This window comes from Harpia harpyja, chromosome 12 (genome assembly GCF_026419915.1).
Source record: "Harpia harpyja isolate bHarHar1 chromosome 12, bHarHar1 primary haplotype, whole genome shotgun sequence".
Lineage (NCBI taxonomy): Eukaryota > Metazoa > Chordata > Aves > Accipitriformes > Accipitridae > Harpia > Harpia harpyja.
Genome location: NC_068951.1, coordinates 7,858,146 through 7,885,972, shown reverse-complemented (window position 1 = coordinate 7,885,972; position 27,827 = coordinate 7,858,146). Strand labels below are relative to the sequence as shown.

The 27,827-nt window shown below is 58.2% G+C and overlaps 3 protein-coding genes across 9 annotated transcripts in view; 1 reads left to right on the top strand and 2 right to left on the bottom strand.

Annotated features, from left to right (window-relative positions):
* Window positions 1-1,516: 1,516 nt before the first annotated feature.
* GAS2L2 (growth arrest specific 2 like 2) lies at window positions 1,517-6,215 on the top strand. 2 transcript variants are annotated; one of them, XM_052804437.1, is made up of 7 exons: window positions 1,517-1,741; window positions 1,848-2,217; window positions 2,894-3,132; window positions 3,278-3,385; window positions 3,976-4,072; window positions 4,440-4,713; window positions 4,880-6,215. In XM_052804437.1, the coding sequence occupies exons 2-7, from the start codon at window positions 1,860-1,862 to the stop codon at window positions 6,090-6,092; spliced, it is 2,289 nt and encodes a 762-aa protein (XP_052660397.1). In that variant the 5' UTR covers window positions 1,517-1,741; window positions 1,848-1,859; the 3' UTR covers window positions 6,093-6,215. The 2 variants fall into 2 exon arrangements, with proteins under 2 accessions (XP_052660397.1, XP_052660396.1); XM_052804436.1 differs by having other exon boundaries at window positions 1,517-2,217.
* Window positions 6,216-7,143: 928 nt separating this feature from the next.
* On the bottom strand, window positions 7,144-17,610 carry RASL10B (RAS like family 10 member B). 4 transcript variants are annotated; one of them, XM_052804434.1, is made up of 4 exons: window positions 17,593-17,610; window positions 13,473-13,805; window positions 10,716-10,760; window positions 7,144-10,304 (listed from the first exon to the last, which is right to left on the bottom strand). In XM_052804434.1, exons 2-4 carry the CDS (start codon window positions 13,686-13,688, stop codon window positions 9,918-9,920), a joined length of 648 nt encoding a protein of 215 aa, XP_052660394.1. In that variant the 5' UTR covers window positions 13,689-13,805; window positions 17,593-17,610; the 3' UTR covers window positions 7,144-9,917. The 4 variants fall into 4 exon arrangements, with proteins under 4 accessions (XP_052660394.1, XP_052660393.1, XP_052660392.1 ...); XM_052804433.1 differs by lacking the exon at window positions 17,593-17,610 and adding an exon at window positions 17,029-17,290; XM_052804432.1 differs by lacking the exon at window positions 17,593-17,610 and adding an exon at window positions 16,063-16,635.
* Window positions 17,611-19,570: 1,960 nt separating this feature from the next.
* AP2B1 (adaptor related protein complex 2 subunit beta 1) overlaps window positions 19,571-27,827 on the bottom strand; it is an 82,004-nt gene continuing 73,747 nt past the window's right edge. For all 3 annotated transcript variants that reach the window (XM_052805088.1, XM_052805091.1, XM_052805089.1), the window contains 2 exons: window positions 22,993-23,147; window positions 19,571-21,902 (listed from right to left, as the gene is read on the bottom strand). In XM_052805088.1, the coding sequence (XP_052661048.1) occupies window positions 21,828-21,902; window positions 22,993-23,147 (230 nt within the window). In that variant the 3' untranslated portion in view covers window positions 19,571-21,827. The remainder of the gene's footprint in view (window positions 21,903-22,992; window positions 23,148-27,827) is intronic.

Sequence of the window (27,827 nt, the reverse complement as noted above, 5' to 3'; positions counted from 1 at the left end):
CGTTTCAGTCCTGAGGTGCAAGCACATGCCTGGTAGGTTTGCTTTTTGCAGCAGTACCTGGGTGCTGGGGCAGCTCTGCCAGCCCTGGGTTAGGGAGGGAGTCTCTGACATTCCCAGCAGTGCCCACTCACCCGTGTAGTTATTTTCTTAAAGCCCCAGCTCCTGGAGTCACGCCATCCCTGGGGGAGCTCGGCTTTTGCTGAAGACCTCGCTGTCATGGGTAATTCAGGAAGAAGTTTGCAAGCGAGCACAGTGCAGAGAAACCCCAAAGGTGGGCATGCAAATAAAACCCCTCACGCTTATTTTTTTTTTTTTTCAGAAAGAGGTTTGAGGGAGAGGATTGATGGATTTGCTCTGTGAAGGGGGCTCTGGGGACCAGGGTCCTTGCGGTGACCTGCTCTGGCCCCAGCCTTTGGAGGTGATGAGACCTGTCTGTTCCCTGCAGCGAGATCAAGGGATGAGCTTGGGTTCAAGTGTAGGGATTTACACCCAAACATGAGCAGCCACTAGCATTTTTACCAGATGAAATGAAATGATGAGAGTACATGGTGATGCTCGGGATCAGCTTGGGGGTGTTTCCTTGGGAATGCTGCCCTGGGGGTTGTGGCTGGGAGGAGCTGGTGGAGGGGGAGCCAGGGGACAGAGCGTGGGGGTCTGGGACTCCTTGGGGCTGCTCGGCTCTCAGACCACCCCCTTGCTCCATGTCTTGGTGGAAAGCACAGAGCAAGCGATGGCAGTGGTGTCTCTGTTGGTACCCTCTACCTCTTGCAGCTCTTCAGCCTCTTCCTCCTCTTCCTCTGGCTCTCTCCACTGGGAAACTTCCAGGTTGCACAGAGACCCTGTGGGCCAGCTGAGACAACGAGTTTGGAAGTCCGACTACCGTCAGGACCAGCTCTCTCCAAGTGATCTCTGCCCCAATCCCTATGGCTTTGGGAAGCCCTTACCTGAGGGTTTGGCTTTCCAGCTCCTGGTGTTGCTGTGCCCCAGGGTGCGTGTTGGGAGGGGAGGAGGGGTGCAGAGGGACTGGTCTAAGCATCACCCCCATGATGTGTTCAGAGGTCCTCACACCAGACCTGCACGGAGCTCAGCCTCTCTCCATCCCTCTGGGCACCCCACCCAGGGATGAGGGAGCCCTGCTCAGGGTCACCCATGCCGGGGCTCCCCTGCGTGGGTGGGTTCCTCGCCACAGCGTGTTTGGGCTTGCAACGGCACACGGTGGCATCTCAGCAGAATGTCTGAGCCTGTAAAATGGGTGCAAAAATGTGGCTGCCTCAGGGCTATCAACTCAGGGGTACCGAGTCCTGAAGATGCACCTTGTAGGGCCCCCAGGTCACCCCACCTGTGGTGGAGGTGGGTGCAGAGATGGTGGGGAGGGGGGGAAATCCCCCCCTCTTTTGGGGTTGTGAGCAATTTGGGATGCTGACGAGCTGCTCTCTAACTCCCTCCTGCCCCGGAGCTGGGGACCCCGGGGGAAAAATCCAGCCCTGGGGTGGCTGGGGAAGAAGGAGCAGGGCTGCCGGAGGAGGAGCAGGCGCTAAAGGGTTAACGGGGAGTGTTTGCAGCCTGTCCCTTGTCACCAAGGAGAAGGGAACAGCACTTGGGACGGAAACAAAACACCCACTGCCCAGGAGGGTGATTTTCTTTCCCCACGCTGCATTACAGCCCTTGAACCCCGAGAAGGGCTCCTAGCACCGGGAGGACGGCGTCACCGTCCCGGGTGGCAGAGAGCAAGTGGCACCGGGTGAGTGTGGCTGCTGGGGAGGTGGGCTGGGGACACGGCCTGGGGCAGCTTCCCACGTCCCCATCACCCATGTCTCCATCGCCCTTTTCCCTCGACCTCCTCCCAGTCTTATGGCAAAATGTTGGGGCCACCGGGCACTGTGGTGCGGAGCATCCGTCCCTACCGGTCCAGCGAGCAGTACCTCTACGCCATGAAGGAGGACTTGGCCGAGTGGCTGAAGGAGCTGTACGACCTGGACATCGAGGTGGGCACTTTTGTGGAGGTGCTGGAGACGGGGGCCGTGCTCTGCTCCCACGCCAACAACGTCACCCACGTGGCCGAGGAGTTCGCCCGCTCCTGCCCCGACGCGGCCCGCCACCTCCGCCTGCCCACCGCCGGCGTTGCCTGCAACCTCGCAGCACAGCCAGGCACCTTCCAGGCCAGGGACAATATCTCCAACTTCATCCAGTGGTGCAGGAAGGAGATGGATATTAAAGGTAAGATACCAGGCTCCAGCTGCCCTGTGTCCCTGTGTGCAATTCCCCTCCAGCTGCTCCTGGCATCGCTCCAGGAGTTTTCCCATGTGTCCTCCAAAGCCAGTGCCACCCCAGCATTGGGCAGCACCATGCGCATGCGTCCTTGAGCTGGGATTTCTTGCACAAGTTCCTCTGGGCTCGGCAGCAGCTTTGCAGGGTGCTGCCACTAGGCGGGCGTGTTTGCTTGGGTGCAAATATGCGCTGGAGGGGTGGAAATGGAAAGGGCGTATGCCGCAGTATGGCCCTACCATGCATGGCACGATCCTGGCTGTAAGGAGATCAGAAGCAGTCCTGGCTCTGAGCAAAGGGTCTGTCACCCTGTCCACACCACCAGTGGATGCCTGGGAAGGGCATGGAGTGACACATCCTCAGCGCACCCAGCCACTGGGTTTTGTGGCTTTGGGATGCCATGAAACATATGGCAATGCCTTTGCATGTAGATGCCCAAGGGGAAGGCTCTTCCTCTGTTAATTTATCCCAATTCTTATTGGACCCAACCATATTCCTAGCAGGATGGCTCCAGGGAATAACATCCCTTTGGGCGGGTTTTGACCCCACCTGTGCCCCCGTCCCCCGTCCCCTTTGTCCCCATCCCCACGTGCCTGCCCCGGCTCAGCCCAGCCCTGCCCTGCCCCAGACGTCCTGATGTTCGAGACGGAGGACCTGGTGCTGAGGAAGAACGAGAAGAACTTTGTGCTGTGCCTGCTGGAGCTGGCGCGCCGTGCTGCCCGCTTCGGCATGCGTGCCCCGACTCTGGTGCAGATGGAGGAGGAGATTGAGGAGGAGCTCCGTCAGGAGCTGGACCTGCCGCCTGCAGACACCCCCCTGCCCCGGCCCCCCCGGAAACCACGGGACCTCCACAACCTTGACCAGATGGTACGGAGGGGCATGGACCGAGATGGAGATGGGGATGGAGTTGCACATGGGGATGGGGGTGGAGGTGGAGATGATGGAGATAGGGGTGGCCACCCCAGGACCTTTCCCAGGAGCCCTGGTGAGGATCCATCCCTGCTGCCCACAGGTCCAGCACCTGGTGAGCCGCTGTACCTGCCCTGTCCAGTTCCCCATGATCAAGATATCTGAAGGGAAATACCGCGTGGGAGACTCTGACACCCTCATCTTTGTCCGGGTGAGTCTGCTTCACCCTGTGTTTTTGGAGCACAGGCGCCAGGAATCCTGCTCTGCTGCCATGAATCTTCTTCCATAATCCATTCCCCAAATGGGGCCAATGTGGGGTTTTTGACTGTTATCCCCAAAGCAGGGAGGCTCAGCCCTGTAGTACATGTTTGCATGGCTGTAACCATCCATGTCTATGGGAAAAAACTTGCCATCCCGTGCCAAGCCAGAGCCAGGTCTTACCCAGCAATGGGAACACTGGGATGCTCTGTCCCTGCCTGGGTCCATCCCTAAGCCTGGCCTTCCCAAAGGGCTCAGCACATGACAGTAGAGGGGGGGGTTTCCAAAAGGCTCCCCACTCTCCTTGAGGTGACGAAATGTTCCTGTCGGGGTGGCAGTGGAAGCTGAGACCGTCCTGCCTCAGTGGTGCTGAGCCGGGGATGAAGCTGTCCTTTGGGACACCTGGTGGCACGTAGGGCAAGCCCATGGCTCTCGAAGCCCAGTTCTGCATGCCACCTCCAGGCTGCTTAAAAAGAGGTGGGGGTCCCAGGGGTGCACCGCATGCACCTCTCCGGACCTCACGGCACATGGCATCCCGTGCAGATCCTGCGGGAGCACGTCATGGTGCGGGTCGGGGGCGGCTGGGACACGCTGGAGCACTACCTGGACAAGCATGACCCGTGTCGCTGCACCTCGCTCTGTGAGTCCCTGTGTCCCCAAACCCCGTGGCTCTGCCCCATGCCTGGGGTGAGGGGTGGGGGGCTTCTGTCGTGGGTCTTGTTACTTCTGGGGCCGTTTGTGGGAGTGGGAGGCTTTGTTACCATGATGCCTCGTTGGCTTTGCTGGGGAATGTCTGGTTTTGGGGACTCTTTTTGGCTTTGGTGGCCACTAGAGGTCACGGCAGACTTTTGGATGGAGCCAGACCCCAAAAGCCCCTTTGCAGGGAGCACCACTTTGCACCCACATCCCCGTGAGGCTGGATGTTGAGCAACGGCTGGGTGGGTTGCGCTCGTGGGTGGGTGCAATGGCCAGGGGTGCTGAGCCCCCCGCTCCCGTTTTCCCCACAGCTCACAAACAAGCCTGGAAAACCAGGAGCCCCCAGCAGCAAGTGCAGCATGAGATCTGGCTGTGCCCGACCTCGAAGGCAGCCGCCCGCGGCCAGCCCCAGCCCACGCTGCTGGTCAGCCGCTCGCAGAGTCCCCTGCCTCCAGTCGCTTGGGGGTCCCGTGTCACCCCCGGCCCCCGGTCCCCTGCCACCCCTTCGCCGGAGGGCTCGGGTCACCCACCGGGTGCCAGCCCTCACCGGGAGCCAGCGCAGCTCCGGGGGGTCCCTTCAGGCAGGTAAGCGGTGTAGAGATGCTTCGTGCCCCAAACCGCCTGGTTTCAGAATAGTTTTTCTCACATCCCTGAATTATTTTATCCCTCCCTCATGGAGGTGCCCAGCAGCCGGCTGGATGGAGGGGGACGCAGCAGCTCCTGGGCCCTTCTCCGCTCTCTCTCCTTGCAGGACACGGGAGCCACTGGCTTCCACTTCAGGGAGGCAGCCACCACTGTCCAGGTCGCCCGCTCGACCCAGCTCCCTTGGCCGTGGGGCGATGTGCCGGGCGCCCACCCCTTCCCGCCTGGCCCCAGGCACACGGGACAGCGTGGGGGTCCCCAACGCGCCGTGTGGGAGCACCCCAGGAAAAACCCTTGTGGCACCGGCACGGGGCAGGTCCATGGCACCCAGCACCAGGCTGACATCTCGAAAAAGCACCCAGCAAGGAGGCAAATCTTCTGTGGCAGCTGCCATGCCTCAAGAAGGGGGGGTGCCTGCTGCGGCAACACCCCGTGCCCCCAGCCCCATCAAGGTTTGCGCCCCTGTCCTGCACCAGGATGCCCGGGGAGACTCACAGAGCCAGAAAAGCCCGCGGGAAGGGAGCCAGGGAGCTCTTGGCCGGGGCCAACCGCCCTCACCCCGAAATTCCTCCAGCCAGCCTCTGAAACAGGACGGCAGCGTTAAATCCCCCATCAAAGCCAGCCCGGCGGTCTGCCGGCCCCCCAGCCCTCCGGCTCATTTTGCAGACGGGTGCAAGGTCTGTGATGCTGGGGGGGGTCCCCAGGGAACCCAGCAGTGCCACCCAGCCCCGAGCCCAAAGGCTGGGGGTGCTGAGGGACCTGGGGTGCCAGCGGACAAACTGGGGGGAGCCTGTGGCCCCAGCGGAGGGAGCGAGGGTCTCCGGGGATGCTGGGGACACGTGCAGCCCCCCGGCTACGGCAAGGTGGTGGAGGAGCTCTCCCGTGGGAGGCAACCCCTGCGCCCCGTGGGGCTGGGGAACTGGGTCCCCAAAACACCCCCGCAAGCCACCCCACAGCCCACTGCCCTCCCGGCTGGGGGGGAGGCGGAGGGGCCAGGAGGGGGGGGGCAGACCCCACGGGGACCCAGGGCCAGCAACGTCCCCAAGCCCCGGCGGTGCCTGAAGAAACCCGAGCGCGTGCCCTCCATCTACAAGCTGAAGCTGCGGCCCAAGGCTCGTCCCCGGCGGGACCACAGGCCGGGCAAGCGCCCCTCGCGTATCCCCACCCCGCTGGGGCAGCGCCCACCAGCCCCCCGGGGCCAGCATCACCCCCCGGGACCCCCCCGGCACCCCCAGCCCAGTGGCACCCACTCTGGGGCCAAGCCCTCGCTGGCCGACAGCGGTGCCTGGCTGACCGAGGATGACGAGGAGGCGTGGGTCTGACCCCCCCCGCCCCGAGTTTTGGTGGGGACGGACCCCCTCCCTCATCCAAAGGTGGGAGGGATGCTGAAGCCGGAGCTGCGGTGCTCGAGGTCAGCGTGGACAGCACGATGAATTTGCTCCCAGGCAGCCTGGGGGGGGAGGGTTGTCCGCTCTTTGGAGCTGCACCCCCTCCTTCCCCGTGGGGGTTGTTTTTTTGGACTGGTAATTCTCCTCCTAAACAGGTGCTCTTGTACTGGTTTGGGTGGAAAAATCCAGCCCCAAATGGAGAGAATGGGGCACTTTCTGCAGGGAAGAGGGGTGTAGCCAGCCCCTACAGTGTCCCCTAAAGCGGGGACACCCTGTGCCTGGCATCCAAGTGTGCAAACCATCTCGTACCTCACTCTTCCCCATCTGTACAATGGGCCTAACGATCCTCATGTCTTACAGCACCAAGAGCCTTCACGAGTGTTTGAGTCGCTCAGGTCAGGGGGGTCACAGGAGGTGACCCTTGCTGACCTCCGTGGGCTTCCTTATGGGTGAAGGTGGGAGACGCGGGGGGGGTCACTGGTCACCTCGGCGGTGATGGTCGGGGTGCTGTCTGTCACCAAGGCTCGCTGCAGGCACCGCCGTACTCCAGAGCCTGCAGCCATGGACCCAGCAATGTTGTTTGTGCAATAGAGAGATACCAAAGCTCTTCTGTTCCAGCATCTTTTCCGTGTGGGTAGGGAGGGAGAGAGGATAATCCTGATGGGGGGTCACGGCCGATGAAGGGGATTCATGCCGCTGGTCTGCTGTCTGTGTGTACAGCAAACATCCCTCCGAAAGCCCCCCCGGGGGCCAGAAGAGCCCTGTTTTCCAAAAGAGCGTGAAGCCCGACCCACACGCCTGCAGAGGAGCGGGAAGGGCGAGCGCCAGGGCCCTGGGGATGCAAAACCTGCTTGCAAAAATACTCCTTTTGCAGGGGAGAAACATATTCCCCCATCCTGGACCACTGCCTCTCACAGAAGGACTGCGAGAGCGGCAGCGGGGCGGCGAGAAATCGGGTGCCACGGGCAAAGAGCAGCAAAGCGGGTACAGAACAAGGGGGGACAGACCTGATTTTTAATTCGATTTCAAAGAAGGGGGTGCAGGGCGTTACAGGCGGTGTAGACACCTCGGGAATCTCCGACAAGAAGTCCAGGGGAGGAAAGGAAAGCCAAGTCCAGGCAACTGGGACACTCACCGGGGCAGGAGGAGGAGGAGGAGGAGAGGGAAGCATTCTTGCCAGGACTGGACTGAACCCAGGCATCGCCCCTGCAGCACCATGCGCATGGGGAGGGGGGGACAGGAACCCAGCGCTGCCCTGGGGACAGCGGTGGGGACATCCTCAGCCTCTCCCAGGCTCAGGAGCAGGTTATTTTTAGCAGGACCAGGGTGGCATTGGGCGAGCGGTAACACTTTGTACTAAGGGTGTGAGCAGGGGCAAGGCGCGGGTCGCTTGTAGCTGCTGCTGTGCTCCTGGCTGCTCTGATCCCCGCGAGCCTGGCCACACGCCGGACCTCCCTGCCCTGGTTTCCCTGCCTGCACCCGGTGGGTACCACCACCTACCCTCTCCTGGGCTCTTGGGAAAGTAGCTCTTTGTAGCCCTCATTTTCTCGGGAGCTGGGAAATGCTGTCAAAGCAGTGAGAGTTATCATTACTAATATAACTTTCTCTGTCTATAAAGTACAATAGAATATAACAATTATATTTATAACCTTTTTTTTTTTTTCCAAAATACTAAATAGATGCTATAAAAACCTGTAACTAATTGTGCTATAAACTGCAGGCTACAGGGTTATAACAAACAATGTATTGGCTTAGTCGTTGATATGTATACGTCGGAGCACTTTATAAATGCTTTATTATTAGCATTTACCAAGGAGTTTCCTTCTCAAACAATTTGGAGGGATAAAGCTAGCCAGAGACCAATAACGTGGACTTACACGTGTTAATAAATCCTGATGAGATGAGGTTGGGGGGACCGGTGGCGAAGCCCCGTAGGTTTGCCGTGAAGGCGAGGGATGATGATGGGTGCCACTGCCCTTCCCCGGCCCGGGCTCTCGCAGCCACCTGAGACGGACCCATGTCCCCCCATCACCTTTTCTCTTTTTTTCCTTTTTTTTTTGGAGCAAGGGGAATGGGGTTTGGTTCTCAAAGCGGCTGCTGGGGATGGGAAGGGAGGAGCAGGGTGACCCTCAACCCTGCGGCATTGGGGCTGCAGGGCAGCGCACGGCCCCGGCGGCAGGGATGGGGCAGTGAAACGCACCGTGCCGGAGCTTCAGCTGGACCTACTCTTAATAGAAAGTGTTACCGAGAGCACAGCGGTGCTTCTATGAGATGGAAACCTGGCCGAGGGGAAAGAGATGGGGCTGGCGTCCTTTTGCTTTACTGCCCAGAGCGATGCTGAATACCTGCATTGCCTTGTTACACCAGAAATCACCGCGATGGTTTTGCCAGAGGATGGACCGGCCTCAGATCCTGCTTTGGATGGCATTTCCCTGTGTCCTACAGGGAGCAGCCAAGAAGGAGGAACCACAACCCCCTCGGCCTCTTGCTCACCCCTCGCCGGCACACCGCCCCAACACCATTTACTAACAGGGACTGCCCTTTGCCACCCACCCTGCAGGACAAGACGCAGGTGAGCTGCAAGTCTGGTGTAAAAACAAGCTGAAAGATTAAAAAATAATAATAATAAAAAAAAATATGGGGGGCTCACTTTCCTATTAGGGCTATGCAGAGAAAAAAAAAAAAAAGGAATGCAAGTGGAATTGCAACTCCAGCTCCCTATTGCTTTGGAGGCTGCCTTCGCACCACTGCCATCTCACGTGGACGGAGGCAAGCGTCGCTGTGGGAAAGCCCGGCGCGGGTTGGACCCGTCTCATGGCACCACCGGTGGGGTGCGATGGCATGGGGGGGGGGGCTGCCTGCCTGCCCGGGAGATGCCGGGGGTTTGGGTCAGAGCCGTGCAAAGCCGGTCGCCCGCTGAGCCCGGGATGCGAGGTAGCGGAGGGGTGACCTGCCTGGCAAGGAGTGTTTTGAGATTATTTGGTGTTCAACAGGCTGGTGGGGGAGGAGAAGCCTTCCTTGGCTGAACCGGGGCAGAAAGGGGACTCAAAGCCCTGGGAAAGCAGCGCCCGGCACCCCAGGGGATGTAAGGGGCAGAATGGGGGCTTTATTTTTTTTTGTTTTCCCCTTTCTTGCTTTCATCCAGAAATTCCACCTGGAAATCTGACCCAACCGAGCCAAAAAAGAGCCCGTGTAACCTGGCCTCTTGCCGGAGGCTGCTCTGCCCTCCGAGGGGAGAAACCTCAGCTCCGCAGGGAGGAAACCGGGACTTCCATCTCCACCATGCCCCAGGGATGGAGCCACCCCCGGCGCATCGGGACACAGGCGCTAGGCAATTTCCTTCCAGGGGGGCAGGTGATGGCAGGCAGCGGCAAGCGTTGCCCCTGCGATGCCGGGGCAGGAGCCGGCAGGGACGGACCCGACAGCCAACCTCTGGGCACCAGCTGAGGCATCTCCTCCACTCCTCCCTGGTGCCACGGCGGCGTTTCAGGCACGGCAGAGACACTAAACCCCCAGGACGGTTTTGGCCCCGAGCGCTGGAGGCTCAGGGAGGGCTTGGGGGGTTTAGCCAAAGTCCTCCCTCACCCCTTGCTACCTCCAGGAACCATGCTGCTCATCCGCTCCGACCCGCCAGTGGCCACCGCATCACCCTGCCCAGCACCGCCCAAGGCGCACCGTCCCCCAAATGTCACCGTGGGGTGCCAGCGCCGGTGGGGAAGCAAACCTCAAGGTGCCTCCGGCACAGCTCCCACCGCGGCATCACCCCCCCCAGAGAACGGTGATGCCAGCGCTCGCCGGGGAGCCGTGGTCCCTGAGGACGGGCGACCGCGGGGACACGGCCCGGGGCGAGGGGGGTCCGTCGGGACGAGGGGGGCTCACATGATGGTGCATCGGTTCCTGCGCAGGGCACCCTGGAATCGGATGGTGGTGTGGACGTGCTTGCAGCGGGCGCAGCCCACGCTCTTCAGGAGCTCGCTGAAGAGCAGCAGGATGTGCCAGTTGTACTTGGCCGAGCACTCGATGTAGCCGCACTTCCACGTCTTCTTCACCAGGTTGGAGACGTTCCAGCGCGGGATCACCCGGCCCCGCTGCAGGTCCCGCTTGTTGCCCACGATGATGATGGGTGTCTCCGAAGTGCCGATGACCCTGGGGAGGGGGGGGTGGTGAGGGAGGACAGAAGGGGACGGGGCACAGCATGACAACCGACCGACCCGTCCCAAACTGGCTCTTGGCTTTGGCTTGCCAAGAGGGATGTGCCTCCTCTTGGCCTGTCCCCTTGTCCCTCTTCGTGGCCAGCCACCCGCCGTGCCAACCCCAGTTGCTTTCCCAGGGATGGCTGCCCTCGCTCACGGGGGGTACCTGCCCGGGGTCCTGCTCCTTCTCCTGCCCCTGAGTCCAGTTTTGCTTTTGCTTTTGGGCTCCCAGCCCTGCAAAGGGGCTTTGTCCCAGTCTGTAATATCTCATCTCCGATGGCAAGAGCAGGGGAGCGCTGGGGCGAGCCGTACGGCCCTGCCGGCAGCCGCAGGGGGATGTACCCTCCGGCAAAGTGGTCCCTACCTCGTTTCCAGGATCTGCTGGCGGATGGTTTTGATGTACTCGAAGCTGTCAAAGCAACAGATGTCATAGACCAGGATGTAGGCATGGACGCTCCGGAGCCCCCTGCAACACACGTCTGCCCACTCCTGCAAGGTGCAGAGAGGGATCAATCCTGGCTCAGCCCCGTCGCCGTGCCCGGGGGATGCCCCGCACTGCTTCGGGGCTGGGCACGTCAAGGAGGCTGCTACGCCGGCAGGTAGCAAGGGGTAAGACAAGCGCTCCGGCCCTGACACCCAGCACCGATCTCACCTCTGCTCTGCCCTGACCCGTCCCTGCAACAGCTGCGTTTGTCCCCCGCAGCCCTTCAGTCATCCCCCCCATCTCTGGAGATCCTTTATCCCCCTCGTTAATCCAGAGGAGAGATAACGGGATTTGTCAGCCCCAATTCCTCTCTCCAGTGAGGATTACAGCCTGCCTAATGCACAGCCACCCAGAGGTGAGCTGGAAGCGGGGCTGACATCCCCTCACCCTGGATGTAAAAGCTTCATCCTCCAGAGCTGCTAATTAGGTGTGTTAATTAGTAATGCACCCTGGTTTTTGGGCAGGGCAGGTGAAGAGGATGTTGAGGGGGGCTGGGGATGATGGACTAGCAGGTCCGTGGGTAAGAGGGGGAAGGTGACGGCAGGGCTGTTTGGAGGGGACGTGGGGACAGGAGAGGAGCAGCCGCTGCTTGGGAGTGGGATCTGCGAGAGCGAGGGCGGGAGCCAGAGCAGAGGCAGTCAGGGGTGGCCTCTCCACAGCCAAAATTTGGAGCTGTAAGAAATACCTGTTGTTAGGAAAGCTTTGGGTTTCCAGGACTAACAGGATTTTTTTTTTTCCATGCTATAGGAGTGAAAATCTGGCCCACTTCCAGCCACTTTCCCAGCCCAGCAGTGGTACCGGGAATGGCAGCCCATGCAGACGGCACCATGAACTCTCCTGAGCACCGCTGGAGAGGAGAAAGATGCACCAAGGAGGAAAGGCATCACTTGTCCCTGAGCAAACCTCTTCAGTACGATGAATCATCCCTTTCTGAGTTTATCATTGGAATGAGGCAAAACAAGAAGACCTAGGACCAAAGGGAACTGGGGAAAGAAAAGTTTTGGGGTGCAGGTTGGTCTCCATCGCAGACCACGGCATGGGAAGGAGCTGGGAGCGAGCGGCATGACACAGCCCCTCTCCTGTCCACCGAGGAGAGGAGATGATGTGTAGCTCCTCGGTATCAAAGAGATGCAGGTGGTTGAAGCGGCAGTGTCTCAGGTTACTCTGAGTCCTGATACACCTGGGAGATTAACAAATTGCAGCTATTTCACCACGCTGGGGTGCAGCTTGCTCCGGCGCCGTGATGTTGGGATGGTTTTCCCCGTGCAGGGCAGGTTTCCCGGGATGCTCGGGGCTGGAGGAGGATCGCACTGTGCATCCCGCCTGGCCCTGTGTGGGAGCGGGATGTCGGGGAGCCACTGGCTCCTGTTCCTCTCCCAGGACATCGCTGCAGGGATGCTGCTCTGGAGCATGGAGCAGAGCCCAGCAATGCTCCCCAGCAGACAGAGCCGTATCCCCCACTGTGGTCCTCTCCTTTCCCCTCGGAGACATCCCTCTGACCACCCTCTCTTCCCTGGAAACCTCCATCTGTTCCCACCAGCCGCCTCCTCTTGAGCGCAGCAAGGCAGGGAGTTAATTGAGTATGTTAGCATCGGCTGCTGTGTCAATAAATTACTCTTTGCTATTTCGGGCTGTCTCTCGCGTTGACCTTTCGTTCCCTGCACACACCGATTAATTTTTAAACTTCCTCCTCGCCCCCGGAGCGCTCACTTCACCTCCTGCCCAACGGCACAGGGGAAACTTGGAGCACTACAAGGCCCCTATAACCCCGTCCCCGTCCGGCAGGGGAGCAATATAATTCTCTTGATTAAAAATAGAAGAGAGCCCAGCTCCCGCGGAGGTGCCCCACCGGTGGCCTTGCCCTCCGGCGTGGCTGTGGCCACAGCTGGGCATCTCCAGCTCCTTTCCCCACAGCGGTGGCACAAGTTGTGCCCCTGGGATGGGGCTATGGCATGAGCTTAAAATCCTCTTTTTCCCCACTAAACGCACCGAAGCGGTCGGCACTGGTGGCAAAGCTTTCCAACCCCACGCTGCCTTTTGGGGCTGTTTTGGAAGCACCTGAGGGTGCTGGGGGTTTGAGGAGGAGTTGGTGGGCGCAGCACTCCGGGGAAAAACCCAGGCAATGCTGGGGGGTAACGGCCACCCCGGGAGGGGACGAGCAGGCCCCGCTCCTCTGCCTGGCTCAGGCAGTGGGTGCATCGGGGTCTGGGTCTCCAGGAACCCGTGGTTTTCACCCGAATGCTCTGGCCACGCTCCCCCCAGCCCTTTGCTGGCACCGGCTCTGACAACCGTGGAACTGGAACCCAGTGCTCCAGGATCCACCGCCCAGCTGGATGGGGCCGTGGGCAAGGCCAGAGCCACGGTCCTTGGAGTGGGACGCTGTCCTTCCTGCGTTTGCTGTCATTTTAGGTGAAAAACCTTTAAAAGCCACTTTATTCTGGGCCGGCTCAGCCAGTAGCCATGAGGATGGGATCCCTCGCACCGGCTTTTAGCAAGCAAACCCCAACATGGAGGGAGAAGCATCCCCCAAAGAGGAGGAACCGGGACCCCGCAGTGCCATAGAGCGAAACCCCACGGACGTCACCGGAGACCCCCCAACGTGGAGGTCCCATCGCACCGAGCCGGGTGCACCCCTACCTGCAGGGTGTTGACGGGGAAGGCGGTGATGGGGGGGAAGTCCATGATCTGCAGGTCGTGGACGTGGCCGTTCATGACGACGGCGGGCAGGTAGACGCGGCGGGCCGTGGTGGGCACGCAGACCTCGCTGAACTCGTTGTAGAGGAACTGCCGGACTATGGCACTCTTGCCCACGCCCTGGGCTCCCAGCACGGCGATCTTGAACGTTGCCACCATGCCGCCGCGCGCCGGCCGCTGCCCTGGTGCTGCCCCTGCGGTGCCGAGGCTGCATATTCCCGCGCAGGGGGCCTCAGCCCCATTCAGGATGCATTTCCCCTCCGGGACAGCCCGTCACTGCAAGGCCAAGGAGAAGCTGGTCAGATCCTAGAAATACCCTGGCAGACCCCACTATTGCTTCAGGTGAGATTTTTCCAAGCAGGAGCCCATGGAAAAGGGTTATATCTGTCCTTGGGGAGCAGGAGCATCCCCCAGGGCTGGGCAACGTCCTCAGCGGGGTCCTCGGCACTGCGAGACCTCAGGGTCCCCCTCGGAGGCTCTCACCCTGCAGAGCCAAGGAGAGCCAGGATTTGAGCGAGTTTTATCCCAGGACGGTTCTCACAGGCACATTCAGCCCTTTCCGTACCACAGCAAGGAAACCTCCGGGAAAGGGACCGTCTGCAGCTCAGGGTTTGCCCAGCTCCGGCAGCAGCAGGGTCCTGGGCTGTGCTGGGGACTTGTCCCATAGTGCCCATGGGGACCGTCACCAGCTGCTCCATCCCGATGCTGCCCCAAGCCGGGAATCCATCTTCTCTCCGCTTGGACAGCCAGAATTGCCTTTTGCTGGGGCGGGGGGGGGGAATTACTCTGCGCCTGCGAGCGACATCTTTAATGTTTAATTTCAGGCTTTGAGCAGTTTGGCAATTAACTTGATGGAGGCTAATTTCCGAGCCAGCTGATGGGGTGAGCCCACAAGCTGCTGGCACACGTGCTGAGGCCGGAGGTGCCCCGGGGCAGGGCCACGTGTGCAGGGGTACATGGGGTGATAACCCACACACAAGGATGCAGCAGCTGAGTCTGAGGAGTCCAAACGCCAGCTGGCACCGAGTTCCCGACCAGGGACTGCGATGGCAACAGCAAGGGTGAGGCACCGGGTCCCACTTTCGCTTGCTCCCATTGCTAGGAAGCTGCTTGTGCTTTATCCCCAAGTGTGGATGGATGCTTTTACCGATTTGTGATGCTCTGGTCCATTTTCCCTGAAAACCATCCCCAAAGCACAGGGCAGCGGTCCCTGAGCTGGCAGAAAGAGGCAGGTTCAAACCATCCTGTCCTGCCTGTTTGATGGAGGTTATTTGCTCCGGGGAGAGCCCGGCCGTGGAGGTTCTTGCTGCTGGGTGCCGGGGAGGCCGAGCCTCCCGCGGTCCCCCAAGCTGGGCCATGGCTCACACCATCCTTGCAGGCAGGGCCTGATCCAGCCCCAGGGCAGCGGGGTGGGTTTGTGCCCAGAGCTGGGGACCATGGCACGCTGCGCTGCTGGGACCATCCCCTGGGGTGCTGACTGTGCTCTCGGGGACCAGCTCACCCCGGCCCCAGCAGTGGGAGCGTTTCTGTGCCACATGCAGGGAAAGGGGGGGGGGGATGCGGGACCCCCCCAGACGCGGCCCTGCCGGGGCCTTTCTCCGCCAGCAGAAAGCACTGTCATTGCAAGTCCCGGGGGGCCACTCTGCTGCAGGGACAACCCCGTCCCCTCGAATTCTTCCTCCTCGCAGAAGCAACCCCAGCTCCTCTGTGGGGCCGGTGGGTGATGGAGGGACACAGCTAGAGACCCAGCACCCACAGGGCTGCCCTGAACTGCGGAGCGGGCTGAGCCCTGCCGTACCACCCCAAAAACCCCGTCCCCCCCTCCGGGCCGGCACACGGGGCCCACGTATGGGGAAAGCCGGCTTCACGGGCCCCGGAAAGCAGGGCTTGCACCCCAAAGTATCAGAGGCCGACCCGAGGGCTCCCGGCCCCACGAGCATCTCATGCCAGCGTGCCACCGTGGGAAACTGAGGCGCAGAAGGGGGGACGCAAACCGGGGCGGCCCCGCGGTGTGGTGGCGGAGCGGGGAGCAGCCGGGGGGGCCCCGGACGCTCAGCACAAGGCCGAGCTCGGCGGGTTGCAGGGCCGGTTCGCAGGGCGCTCCCGGGAAGGATGCTGCCCCGGTCCCCGCCGCCACCCGCAGCCGCCACCCCGCGACGCCGGCGGCAGCTGGAGGAGCGAGCCCTGACCCCCCGGCGGGGCGAGGGCGGCGGCAGCACCCCGCACCCCCGCACCCCGCACCCCGCACCCCGCATCCCGCATCCCGACCCTCCCGGCTCTGGCCGCGGCGGGCAGCGCAGCATCCCCGGCACCGGGATGGGGATGCTGGGGCTGGAGAAGGTCGGGGGGGGGGGGTGAACACACGCCCCCCCATCTTCCCCCCCCGCCGGCCGGGGGAGCACCGGCGCTCAACTTTCGGTGGGGACCCCCCCGCTTCCCACCCACCCCCCTCCGGGCCCTGCCCAGCAGCAACTTTGCCCCCCTCCTCCATTCCCGGTGCCCCCCCCCCCCCCCCCCCCCCCCCCCCCCATACCTTGCAGCGGCGGCCCGGGCCGGCGGTGCCCCGGCGGGCGGCGGAGCCATGCGGCGAGCCCGGTGCGGGGCGGGCGGCCCCGCTGCAGAGCCCCGGTCCGGCCCGGCCCGGCCCCCGCCCGGCTCGGTGTTACCGAGGGGGGCACCGGGCGGGGACCGCGGCCGTCGCTGGGTCGCAAAGCCCGGCCGGGGCACGGGGAGGGGGCTGGAGGAGCGGGGAGAGGCAGGGGGAGGTAGGCAGAGCCCGGGGAGGGGGGGAACGGGAATGGAGGCAGTGCCCGGGGGGGGATGCAGGGAATGCCCGGGTGGAGAGGCAGGCAGTGCCTGGAGAGGGAGGCAGGCAATGTTCAGGCAGGGATGCAGGCAGAGATGCCCGGGAGTGATGCAGGCAGTGCCCGGGGAGGGAAGGAGGTTCTGCCCAGGCGGGGATGCAGGGGATGCCCGGGGAGGGATGCAGGCAGTGCCCAGGCAGGGAAGAAGGCAGCGCCCGGGAAAGGAGGCAGGGAATACCCAGACCGAGTCGCAGGAAGCCGGGAGGGACACCGGCTTCTCCCGGGGCTCTGGGGAGGTGCCGATGGGAAAAGACCCTCCCATGTCCCCCCCCCCCTGCAGTGTGCTGGGTGCCACACCGTCACCCCTTCCCCCCGCGGCGCCCAGCAGCATCCGTGCCCTCATGCCCACCCCACGCGGGAGCCCCCTGAGGCCAGACTCCTTTTGGGGGAGAAGGGGAGGACCCCTCCAGGGAGCCTTTCCCTCCTCTGACACTGTTGCTCGGTATGCTCTTGGGCACATCACTTCACCCTTTTGCTGTGCCAGCCCCTGGTTCAGCGGGCAGGGCTGGGGGTTTCTCTGTGCCCGCTGTCACCGGGGGGTGCTCTCAGTCCAGGGTGATGCCAGGCCCCACTACGGGAGGGACGTTTCTGTTGCAGCGGCTGCATTTTTGGGACATATCACACCAAGCGTTTACCTTGCACGCCAGAGAGCGAGGAAGATGGTGGTCGCACCTCCAGGGAGTGTGGTCCAGGCCCCCGCGACACGCTGCCGATGGACTCCCCGCACCTCTCTGCTCCTCGAAGCAAACCCCGAACCCCGCTCCAGCTCACCGTGACACCAGGGAGCACCGGGGTGTCTCCGTGGGTCTGGCTGTGACCACACAGGCTTGGCTGAGCCTGAACACCGGCCACGGCACGGCCGGGCTCCCTCCAGCCTTGTCAGCACCTTTGGCCAGGAAAAGCATCATCTCCAGGGGCTCCTCTCCAGGGTGAGGAGGTGGTGCAAGGGGGAATACATTGCCATAGCTTTCCTGGGGGAAAGAGGGACGGCAGACACAGCCCCATGGCTCGGGGGGACAAGGGCAGCTGGCAAAACATGGGGCAGTCTTTGTGCCACTCTGCACCGAGGCTGGGTCAGAGCCCCCCTTTCTGTGTCTCACATTACACCCAGGCTTTCAGAGATTTGGAGCTTATTTCCCTGCACAGCTGCCTGATACTCGCAGCTAGGGAAATATTTACGTGTCCCTGGGGGTTATTACCAGCCCTAGATGCTGCTCTTCTTCCACAGCCCGCCAGCTCCGGTTCCCCGCATCGCCATAAAGCAGCCCTGAGCTCTGAAATATTTCTGGAGAGGGCAGGGATCGCGGCTGCATGTGAACTCGCCTGCACAATTCAGGCTCCAGCCTCGGGGCTATTTTTAGCAGTTCCCTCCGAGATGCTCTTCACTTGCAGTTTTATTTGTGAAATTTAATATACGAGGGAGGGGGGAGGGGAGCGGGGCTGGATCCTGGCACGTCCCTGTTGGCTGGGAAGCTTATCCCAGTCTCAGTGACAGGAGCCCGACGCAAACCTAAAATCATCCATCAAAGAGCTCCCATGTCCTGGCGTGCAGGCAGCAGCAGGGAACAGGCAGAGCTCATGGCTCGGGGGGCTGCGGTCAGCCCCCACCTCTGCCACAGCCTCCGAAATCCTCAGACCTCCAAAATGCCTCTCCCCACACTTCATCGTGGGCTCAGGGACCTGCTGTCACCTGATGCTGGCCCTTAGCGCACGCATTGGCACGGAGCAGGATGCGTGCGAGGCCGGCAGGAGCAGCAGGGATTTTGGGGAGCCCGCCCAGCACAGCAGGGCTGGTCCCATCTCCAGCCAGAGCAGCAAGGAGCAACCTGGGAGGTCCCTGCCCCACTGCGTGGGCCTCAGGACCAGGGAAGGCTGTGGGGACCATCCGCTCCCATGGCAGTTCCCAGCCCAGGGAGCATCACCTCTGTCCCCTGAACTCCCAGCACTGGAGGCTAACAACGTGAATGATGCAAATCCAGTTTGCAAGGTACAGAACGGCCCAGGGCTGGTGTGTCCCCGTTTACGGGGCATGAGCGTGCTGCAAATCCAGAGCAGCAGGAAAGACCTATTTCTCCCTGAGGAGCCCCTGGCAGAACGGGGAGGGAGAAACCTTTCCCTTTGCCACGGGACATGAAGGGAACAGCAGCCGACACGGCAGAGCCCTAAGCATCTTGCAGCAGCTTTTGTTCCTGTGGGGCCAAATGCTGCCCCAGGCCCACCCCCAGCACCACGGCAGGAGCAGACCCACAGCAGGGAACGACAATCCAATTCCATCCACCCCATCCCCAACGGCTGGGCATGCAGCCATCCCAGGCACACCAGGGATGCATGAAGGGACACAACAGCAACATCAGTGACCCCAAACCAGCCTGTCACTATTGCCGCTAGACACATACCCCAGCTTCTAATACAAAAACATCCCAGTGCAGAACATCATGGGCTGATACGGTACCTGCCACCCCAGGCCCTCAGAGGGTAGAAGTTACCTAACTTCCAAGTGCTGCTAAGCCAAGGCTGGGCAAGGGCAAAGGAAAGAGTCGCTCTGCTCGAGAGCAGCACTGCCCAAACCTGCTGCTTGTGTTGTTGCATTTCTGGCCACTTTGAGCACTGACTTTGGGTCCACCTGAGCTTGGCTCTGGCCCAGTACAGAGGTTTTGCAGCCCACTCCATCCTGCCTGAGACAGGACCAATGATGGCAAAGCCCTCTGGGAAATGCCAGCACCAGACCAGAGTAATCCAAATGCATCACCGACTCACACGACTTTATCATTTCACCGCAGGGTCACATTACACACAGCCCACCTGGGGCCCAGAAAGGACTAAATGGGTACATCCATCTTCTGCTCCTCAGCAGAGGCTGTCCATGCCAAGGTGCCAGTGCCCCCTGCAAGCCAGGACCCTTTTCCTGCTGCCCTTCAAGATTAAGACGACAGCAGCAGCCAGAGGCAGAGGACCAAGGATACTTGCTACCTCCTCATGCTGCAAGCCCCTATTTTGGGGTGTCTCCACTGTAGAAGAGAAGTGGCTGGCGAAAAGAGGACAAAAGGCTCTTGGTGAGCAAACAGCCTCCTTTCCACCAAATCCAGCCTTCAGCAATGCCTGCTCCCATGGGCAGGGCCAAAAGCAGGAAAATTGGATCCTCTCCCCAGCCCCACAGAGCCACACACAGCCACAGCATCGTGGAAATGAGTTTATTGACGCGGACGGCAGGTAAAGCCTGAAGAGCAACACAACTACGCGGCGAACACTCGAACGAGCGGCGTGGCGGGAGAGGCGGGCGAAAGGCCACTGACCGAGCCCAGGCTCTGCCCTGCAGCGCAGAAACACCCACGCGCCCGAAAAGCTGGGAAGAAATTTGGCAAGAGAAAGGGGTGCTCAGCAACCCCTCCCTGCGTCAAACCTACACTGGTTGTTTAGTGGAGGAGGCTCAAGTCTTTGTTCCTGACCCTGTACCATCTCTTCCCTGCCCCGCCACAGCATCGCACTCAGTGCCACTGGTGCTTCCTTAATTGCTCTATTAATGATTTTTGCAGTGCACCCGCAGGGCTTGGAGCAAATCAGCACACGTGGGCAGGGCTCAAGGGCTGGATTGCTCCAGCTCTGCCCCACTTTTTCTCAGCCAGAGCACAGGGGTTCCTACACTGGGACACCACCTTCCTCAGGGTCCGGCAGCTCCTGTGCCCCACTGGAGTCTTTTCCAGGGCATTGTGACCTTTTCCCAGCACTGGCTTCTTGGTTGCAGACAGTGCCAAAGCCCTGATGAACCATCTCCCACCGTGTAACATTTATTGACTTTGAATGTGGCATCTAAAAAGACAACATGGGGGTTGCTATGCATAAGAGCTTTGCTCGCTGGGGAGGAGATGGCATCAAAGCATGCTGGGGAGGGTGAAGCTGTTCTGGTTAGTGGCTTGGTTTAAGCAGGACAAGCTATGGATGGAGCAAGGACATGCAAGAGGCTTTGCTTTCACTGCTGTTGCTGCAGCACTTAGTGGTTGCAATGTGGTCAGTCCACAGCCAGGGACTGGAAAGGGAAGCAGTCCTGGCCCTAAGGACAGGTTGGAAAAGAGGGGCCAGGGCATGGGGCTGCTTGGGACAGGGGGTGAGAGCAGGAACCCGACTGGCCCTTGTTACCGTGTACCTCTGGGCGCAAAGAGCCAAGCTGCAACTGGAAGAAATGCTTCCACGATCTGCTTGACTCTCAGCCGAGCCAGGACCTGAAGCCCCTAGGCAGGCAGGGTGCAAACACCATTAAGCCCAAAGCATCTCCCATCACACCACAGCCTGGGTTTTGGGAAACAGCACGGGAACAGGGAGGGCTGCTCAACTACCCGCAGCACCCTGGGACACTGCCAGCAGCAGCCCCTTCCATAGGGGCACAGCTGATGCCCACAGCCCCGGCAAGGAAGCAGCACTGCCACGTTCAGATTTACCACCGCAAGCCTTGGGGATTGCCAGGGGTTAGCGCAGTGCCGGGTGAAGGTGGCACAGCTCAGAGGATGGCCGAGAAGGCAGTTTGGCCATAGCAGGCATGGAAAGAACAAGAAGAGGGGCTGGGGATGGGTGAGGATGCAGAGACCATACCTGGAGCTCTGGCAACGGCCATTTGCTCTAAGAGCGGGCTCGTTTCCTTCATTTCATCCACTGCTGTCCCGTTACCAATCTAGGTCTGCAGCTCCTCCCCATGCAAAAGCAGCCTCACTTCTCAAATCAGCAGCTAATGAGCCAGGGAGATGGTTGGAGTGAAAACACACCATCAAAAAGCAGAGCTGAGTCTGCTAGCACAAGTGTAATAAAAAACCCCCTCTCTTTAGGGCTCCATCCGCCTCCACGGACCGAACTGATGGCTCTGTTCCTAGTTCCCCGAGGCCGTGCTCACCCTGCTAGAGCCTGTTGTCCCTGCAGGGCTCCCAATACTTCCTTGGAATCACCTTCCCTTTAAGCCAATTACAATAGAAAAACTCAAAAAAAAGTATAAAAATATAAAATAAAGTGCAGTGTTATGTTTTCGACACTTTTGCCTTGTTTTAATGAGCCAACGTGTGGTTTTTGCTTGGTTTTTTTCAATGAGCGGTATTTTACAAAATTGTAACTATGCCTAAAGCCATTTAGAAAACACCGAACATTGGCACAAAATGGAGAAGCCCACAAGAACGGACAACGAGTGAGGGGCAAGGGGGACGTGGGAGTAGTTGAAGCAGTGGTTACAAACTCCATGGACGCTAAAAATATCAAAGGGGTTTGTTCCCTATCATCATTAGCACGTGGATACTAATTGCTACCTTGTTTAATCAGTGCCTTTGACTGAAATCCTACACATGAATACAGCTGCTTCCAGTTAAGAGTGCTTTTCCCCGCACCAGTGGTGAAGGAGGATCTGGGGACCCCTTTCTCCCCCCTCCTTCTGCAGGGTGAGGCACAGGCTGATCTCCTGTTAGTTTTTCAAGATGGCATCGTAGGCCTGGTAGATGTACTGGGACACTTCGGGAGCTCGGCATTTCAGGGAGAGCTGCGGAGAAGAGAGGAGAGGTTAGCGGTGGTGCAAAGGAAGGCAGGAGCTTTCTACCATCTCAACAAAAGCAACTGGAAATGTCTGACCTACAGCATGGGTTGGACAGATCATGGACGTGGCTGATGACAGTCACCCAGAATATTTCTCCTGGGTACTGCTTTCTTCATCACCAACACCAAACTGCCTTTTCGGAGCTTGCTACAAGCAGGAGGAGATACAGGAAAGCAAACTCCCACTGTGGGGTTCCCGAATCCCTTAACAAATGTAGGTGCCTCTGCAGGCATGAAAGAAGGGGACGTTGCCCCAAACTCTGAGACAAGGGGCTTACTTGCCCTCATGTTGTAAATCACAGCTCTAAACCTGGGGGCTTCTAATGATTTGCTGCTCAGTCCTGACAGACACAAACTTGGCTGTCACCCCTCTCTAAAGCAAGGATCAGGCTGAGATGAGGCTTGCAGCATCAATCCTTGTGCAAACACTTTAAATCATCTTCCAACACTCACTTTCACCCCGCAGGTCCCCAGACCATGGATTTCTCTTGAAACTCCTGGAACAGCTTCCAACAGGAGATAAATCCTCTAATACCGGGATGCTCAGACACACAGGTCCTCAGAAGGGGAGCAAAGGGAATAGCTATACAGGTGCGCAATGCAGGACAGACCGCACCTTCTCACCAGCCATAGGCTGATGCCAGCACAAGGCCAAAGAGCCTCTGACATCCAGACAGCCGGTCTCCGCTGCAGGAACGCAGCAAGGCATAAATTTCTCCTTGTTTATGAGAGGGGGAAGGGCATCCTGGCAATGCTTTCTCGCTAATGTCTCTTGGCTTTATCTCTGGGTAACCTTGGCAAGTAACTGCTCATTGCTGAGTGGGCACTATCCCAGCTCACTGGTAACAGAGCAGTGTAATTCTGTTGTTTCTCCCTTCTCTCCAGTTCAGTGGGCCTTCCTAACCCCTCAGTCAAATTAACAGGATGTCCCCCAAAACAAGCACGTTAGGCAAAGCAGGGAGAAATCGCTCTGCAAGCGAGGCGAGTTAGAAGGATCCCAGCCTGCGCCACGTGCCCTCCACAGTCCGACACCTCACCGTGTAGTTCGGGTTCCCTGGCTGAATGCGAAGCTCGGCCAAGATCCAGATGCCATTGGTGAGTTTCAGAGACTGGTAGAGCATGTCCTGGCCCTCCACGTTCCTCTTTGCAATGGTGTAGACATTGTTGTTCTGCAGTTTGCTGGAGACGGTGTCTTCGGAGAAAAGAAAGAAAAACACATCTGTTAATTCAGATTCATCATCTGAGAAGACAGGAGACCCCAGAGGAGCGTTCCCAGGATGCAAGCGCACAAGGAAACGCTGACTTCTGTCCTAGAGTTTTCCCTGGGGACAGGAGCAGACATGACACAAGGAGAAAAAATTCCAACTTGCTTCCAGGGACCCACCTCATTCCTTTCAGGCTGTGATCCCTTGTGAAGTATTTGCCCACCTTGCAAGGCTTTCCCTTACTGCTTACTGCTCTGGGTCACTCAGGACTTGCTGCCTTTATCAAGGCGAGAGTCTGCAGCTCAGAGGGTAAAAGGACTCTGCTCTATCTATAAACCCCAACAAGCCCCAGGCAGGCTAACCTGGAGGCAGCCAAAAGTCAGAAGACAAAGGTGGAGAAGAACAAAGATCACTGCCTGAGGCTTGCTTGGGTACCTGCTTCTGAGGTCCTGTCCCGACCACGACAGCTCCCTCCTGCTTCCCCCACCCTCACACACAGACACCCCTGGCCAAACCAATGTTCTACAAGGTAGTAAAAAGCCTTTCCTTTTTTTTTTTTTTTTTTTTTTTTTAAAGCAATTGCTTGAAAGGATAAAAACCCACAGACATCTGTCTCTAGACATCATAGGGCTGCGATACAGTTTTAATGCACTGTATAACCTCAGCACTCGCAGAAGATGTGTGATTTCACCTGGAGACCTGTATGGATGTAACCATGACACACGTTACTTCTAAGGGACCTTTCAAAGAAACAAGAACAGAGGCAAACATGCAGAACACAAAGACCCAAACCAGCGGCTTCTAGATGCCAAGGGGTTTCTCAGCACAGCACAGAGCAGAGCAAGCCTCAGTCTTTTGATGCCAGTAAAAGGGGCACATTTGCACTTTGGGTGAAAGGCTCAGGGAGGAGGACTCCACACTTGATAAGCATCACTGGCAAATTCCCATTCCTGGCGCCCAACAGGAGAAATTTAACTCGTTCAAGCTCTCTGCTGGAGAGCTCTGGGTGGAACACCCTGTCTATGCTGGGCCATTATCAGCAGGTTAGGCACTTTCAACAGAAAGCAAGGGAGAGAAGTGGCCTTAACCCAATTTGCACTGAAAGCCGAGAGACTGGAAACGTGGGATCCATTTCAAGGAGCGCGAGGAGCAGGACAGCAGCATAGAAGCAGCACAAAGCGACTGTGCAGCTCTAATCCATCCCTGCACCTACAAACACCGAGATCCGCTGGCATCAGTGCTGGATTTGAGAATGGACACAAGTTGTGCTGGTGCATGGAGGGATTAGAGAGGGGACAGCAGAGTCTGTTCACGCACCAGGGAATGGTAGAAGCAGGAAAAAGGCCCCACAAATCCATACACCGATGCAGAGACTTGGACCCGCTGCCTCTCGCAAGGGCAGTGTTGATAACCAGAGCTGCGAGCAGCTCCATGGGCAGCCTGGACCCTCCAACCATGGCTGGGCTGAACCCTTTTGCTCCCCAGGCTTCAAAGCAGCTCCATGCAGGTTGAGGAGGGTTCAGGCATCCAGCTACCCAGACACACTCAGATTTAGGTTTCCTCTCTTCCCCAGTTACTATGGAAACCAGCAGATATAAGTAACTAATGAGATCCTTTGCTTAAAAACCCTCATTCCCTCTGTCTCCTCCTCCCACCTCTACTCCTCTATACAACAAACTCATCCAGATTAGGGAAACGGGCGAGGCAGAGCAGTCCCCTCCTTGCAGGGAGCGTGGCTGGGAGAGACCCGTGCTGGAAGGACATCACCCACTAGGGATGAAGCCCAAAATCCCATCTCCTCATGCCCTCCCAGCCGGCGAGAGCAGCCTCTGGGGCTTTGTGAAGGCATGGTGTTTAACGCAAGCGCCGGCTCCGAGAGTGCGTCCTTGTTTGCAAGGGATGTTGGTATTAAATGTGATTTTGTTTGCCCAATTTTAACAGGCTGTGGTTAAATCTCACCAGTCTGAAGCCCCTCTGGACTCGTATCCTGGAAGTGGAACTGCTGGCAAGGGTTCGAGACTTTCTCCAGCAATCTTTATATCTGCCAGCAGCAGTCTCCCCCTCTGCTGGGGCATGCTGTCAGAGCAAAGGCATTCCCCAGGGCGCCTGGGTGCAGGGTCAGAAGCAAGGCTGCAAGTGGGAAGCTGTAATTTTGGCAGCTGTGGGGCTGCTATCCCATCACACGGTGCGACAGCAGAGGAGAGGAGCGCTCCTGCTGCCTGGGGAGCTGTGCTTTGGGGGCACAGGGGGCGAGACGGGGTCGCAGAGCAGCTGCTCTTACACCAAAGCCTTCAACTGTGCCATGGCACCTCTTGCAATTTAAACAGCCACTGCCTCTGCTGGGGGAAGATTTCTGAGCAGAGGAGTGCTTGTAGAGGGGTACAGGGAAGGAAACTGAGGCAGGGCAACTCCTAAGAAAGCCTGTTTTCTGCCTCCCTGTCTGACCTCAGTTACCCTCTGAAGAATACAAGAAACCCTACCAAAACATACCCTCTTTCAGCCAGACACCCAGAGCAATTGTGAACAGGCTGGAGTGCTGATGCTTGGCTTCCCTGACTCCTCCTGCCCCCTCTCGTGGCACTGGTTTGGGGACTGACGAGAGCCTACCCCCTGTCCCCCCAGGTAGCAGCTCCCATCCCTCCTGTGCTCCAGAGTGTCAGGATTTTGGATTTCAGAGATCGGGCAGAGTTGCTAAGCAACAGTGCCAGGCTGAAGGCAGGACCGCTAATGCCATGTGACAGCACAGCCTTTCAAAAAAAAAAAAAAAAAAAAAAAGGCAGATATTTGCTGGGAGCTCTGAACAGGGCTGCTGGTTTCGGAGCAAGAGCGCAGCACCCACCGAAGCCCTGGTTAGTGCCCAGCGCAGGCAGGAGGAGGGCTGAGCCGCGCTGCCTGGGCACACGTCTCCCCACACACGTGGAGTCTGGTGACTCTGCAAACCAGAGCCACACGAGTCCTTCTGCAAGACGGCACAGTCTACATCTGACCTTGCTAAGCAACTTTCCACAGGGCTTTTTCTTTTGGCTCAATGATTATTCTCAAAACCCTCTTGAAGCACAGTGTAAGGATACAGAAAGATTCCCCCATCACCAAGGCCAGGAAAGCCTCTGACATCAGTCCATCTTTCAGGGTTGGGGGTTTTTTGGTGTGGTTTTGTTTTTTTATTTTGGTGGTTTTTTAGTTGTTTTTTTTTCCTTTTCTTTTGCTTTTTAAACAGAATTCTTTACCCTACCTCAGTCCAACAACTAAATAGGACACATAGAAACACAGGCACACAGGAAAGAACAACCGCACGAGGTCTCTTCCCTTGCACTGAAGTAATCCAATTCTTTTCAACAGCACTTTCCTTCTGGGTAAAGCGAAGGACATGCTTAAATCTTCTACCCATACAGCATAAGAACTTCACTTCTGAACTCAAACAGCCAAGATGACCAATTGGCAACAACAGGAGTTTTCACAGAGGACACGCACAACTCAGAATCAACATCGACAATATACCTTTTCTGAACCTGGACCTTTGTGGCGTTTTGCAACAAGCACTGGATCTCAGGACGTAAAATTTAATGACTATATTTTATGCTGTGGTAGCTGAAAACATCCCCATGCCATTTCTAGCAACACCTGAATGGTTCTGAGCATCCAGCCAAGAACTGCATTCAAATACGAAATGCATCTGCATACTCTGATCCAGTGGGGAGGCACTTTGGTCAATATTATGACAGTACATTCATTTCCAAGACATGTAATATGCATGGATTCCATAATTTATTAAAGGATCAGGTTACTAGATTTGCACATACAGAAAAAAACGATACCGCACATACAGAACCCCCCCACCATACCAAGGAAGCTTGCGTATGATTGTCCCCCAGGTTGTTAGAGCAAGAAAATCCAATTTCTCTTTGTTCTAGCATTAGCAAATTACTCAGGGCGGGGTGGGGGCGTTGGGGGGGTGGGGTGGGCAGAGAGAAACAAAGTGACCACTGCATATCAATAAAGCCATATTTAACTCCGAATACCAAAGTTGTTGTTTCACACCAAATTGGGGACCAGTAATAAGCAAGCAAAACCAAAGTTCCTAGAACTGCTGAACAGCACAGCAACTAATTGCCTCCTGCTTAATGGCATTCAATCTCCATGTGCAAGTCAGCTTGTCCTCTTTCACTCTGTGGGTTTGGGTAAGCAGAATTTTAAAAAGGAAAAACATTTAGCTAATCTGATTTGCATATCTTAGCTTAATGTAGTGGTCCTTTAAAATTTAATCAAACTTAGGATGTTGAAAAACCTGCGTAAACAAGGCAAACAGCTTTAGCACATGCTCAGCTGCAGGGGAAACCTCAGTTGGTATAGTTGCACCAACAGCACCCTGATTATTTGAGCTATAACAGTCTAGGAATTTATTTTCATGCACTAGATTCTTATATTTTCATTAAAAAACTCAAAAATCAATTAATTTAGCACTGGATTCATAAGAGATGAGAATGCTGGGGTATAACAAGGACCTTGTGTTTTCATTACAAGTTGCATTTCTGAATAAGGTTTTCTCCATGGAACTATCATAACCTCTTCCTAAGAGGCAGATGCATGAAACAGCTCTAATGAATTCATCATGTGCAGTGCATCCTAAGTACACCTTGGCCCCATGATACAAGTCCAGAGAGACCTGC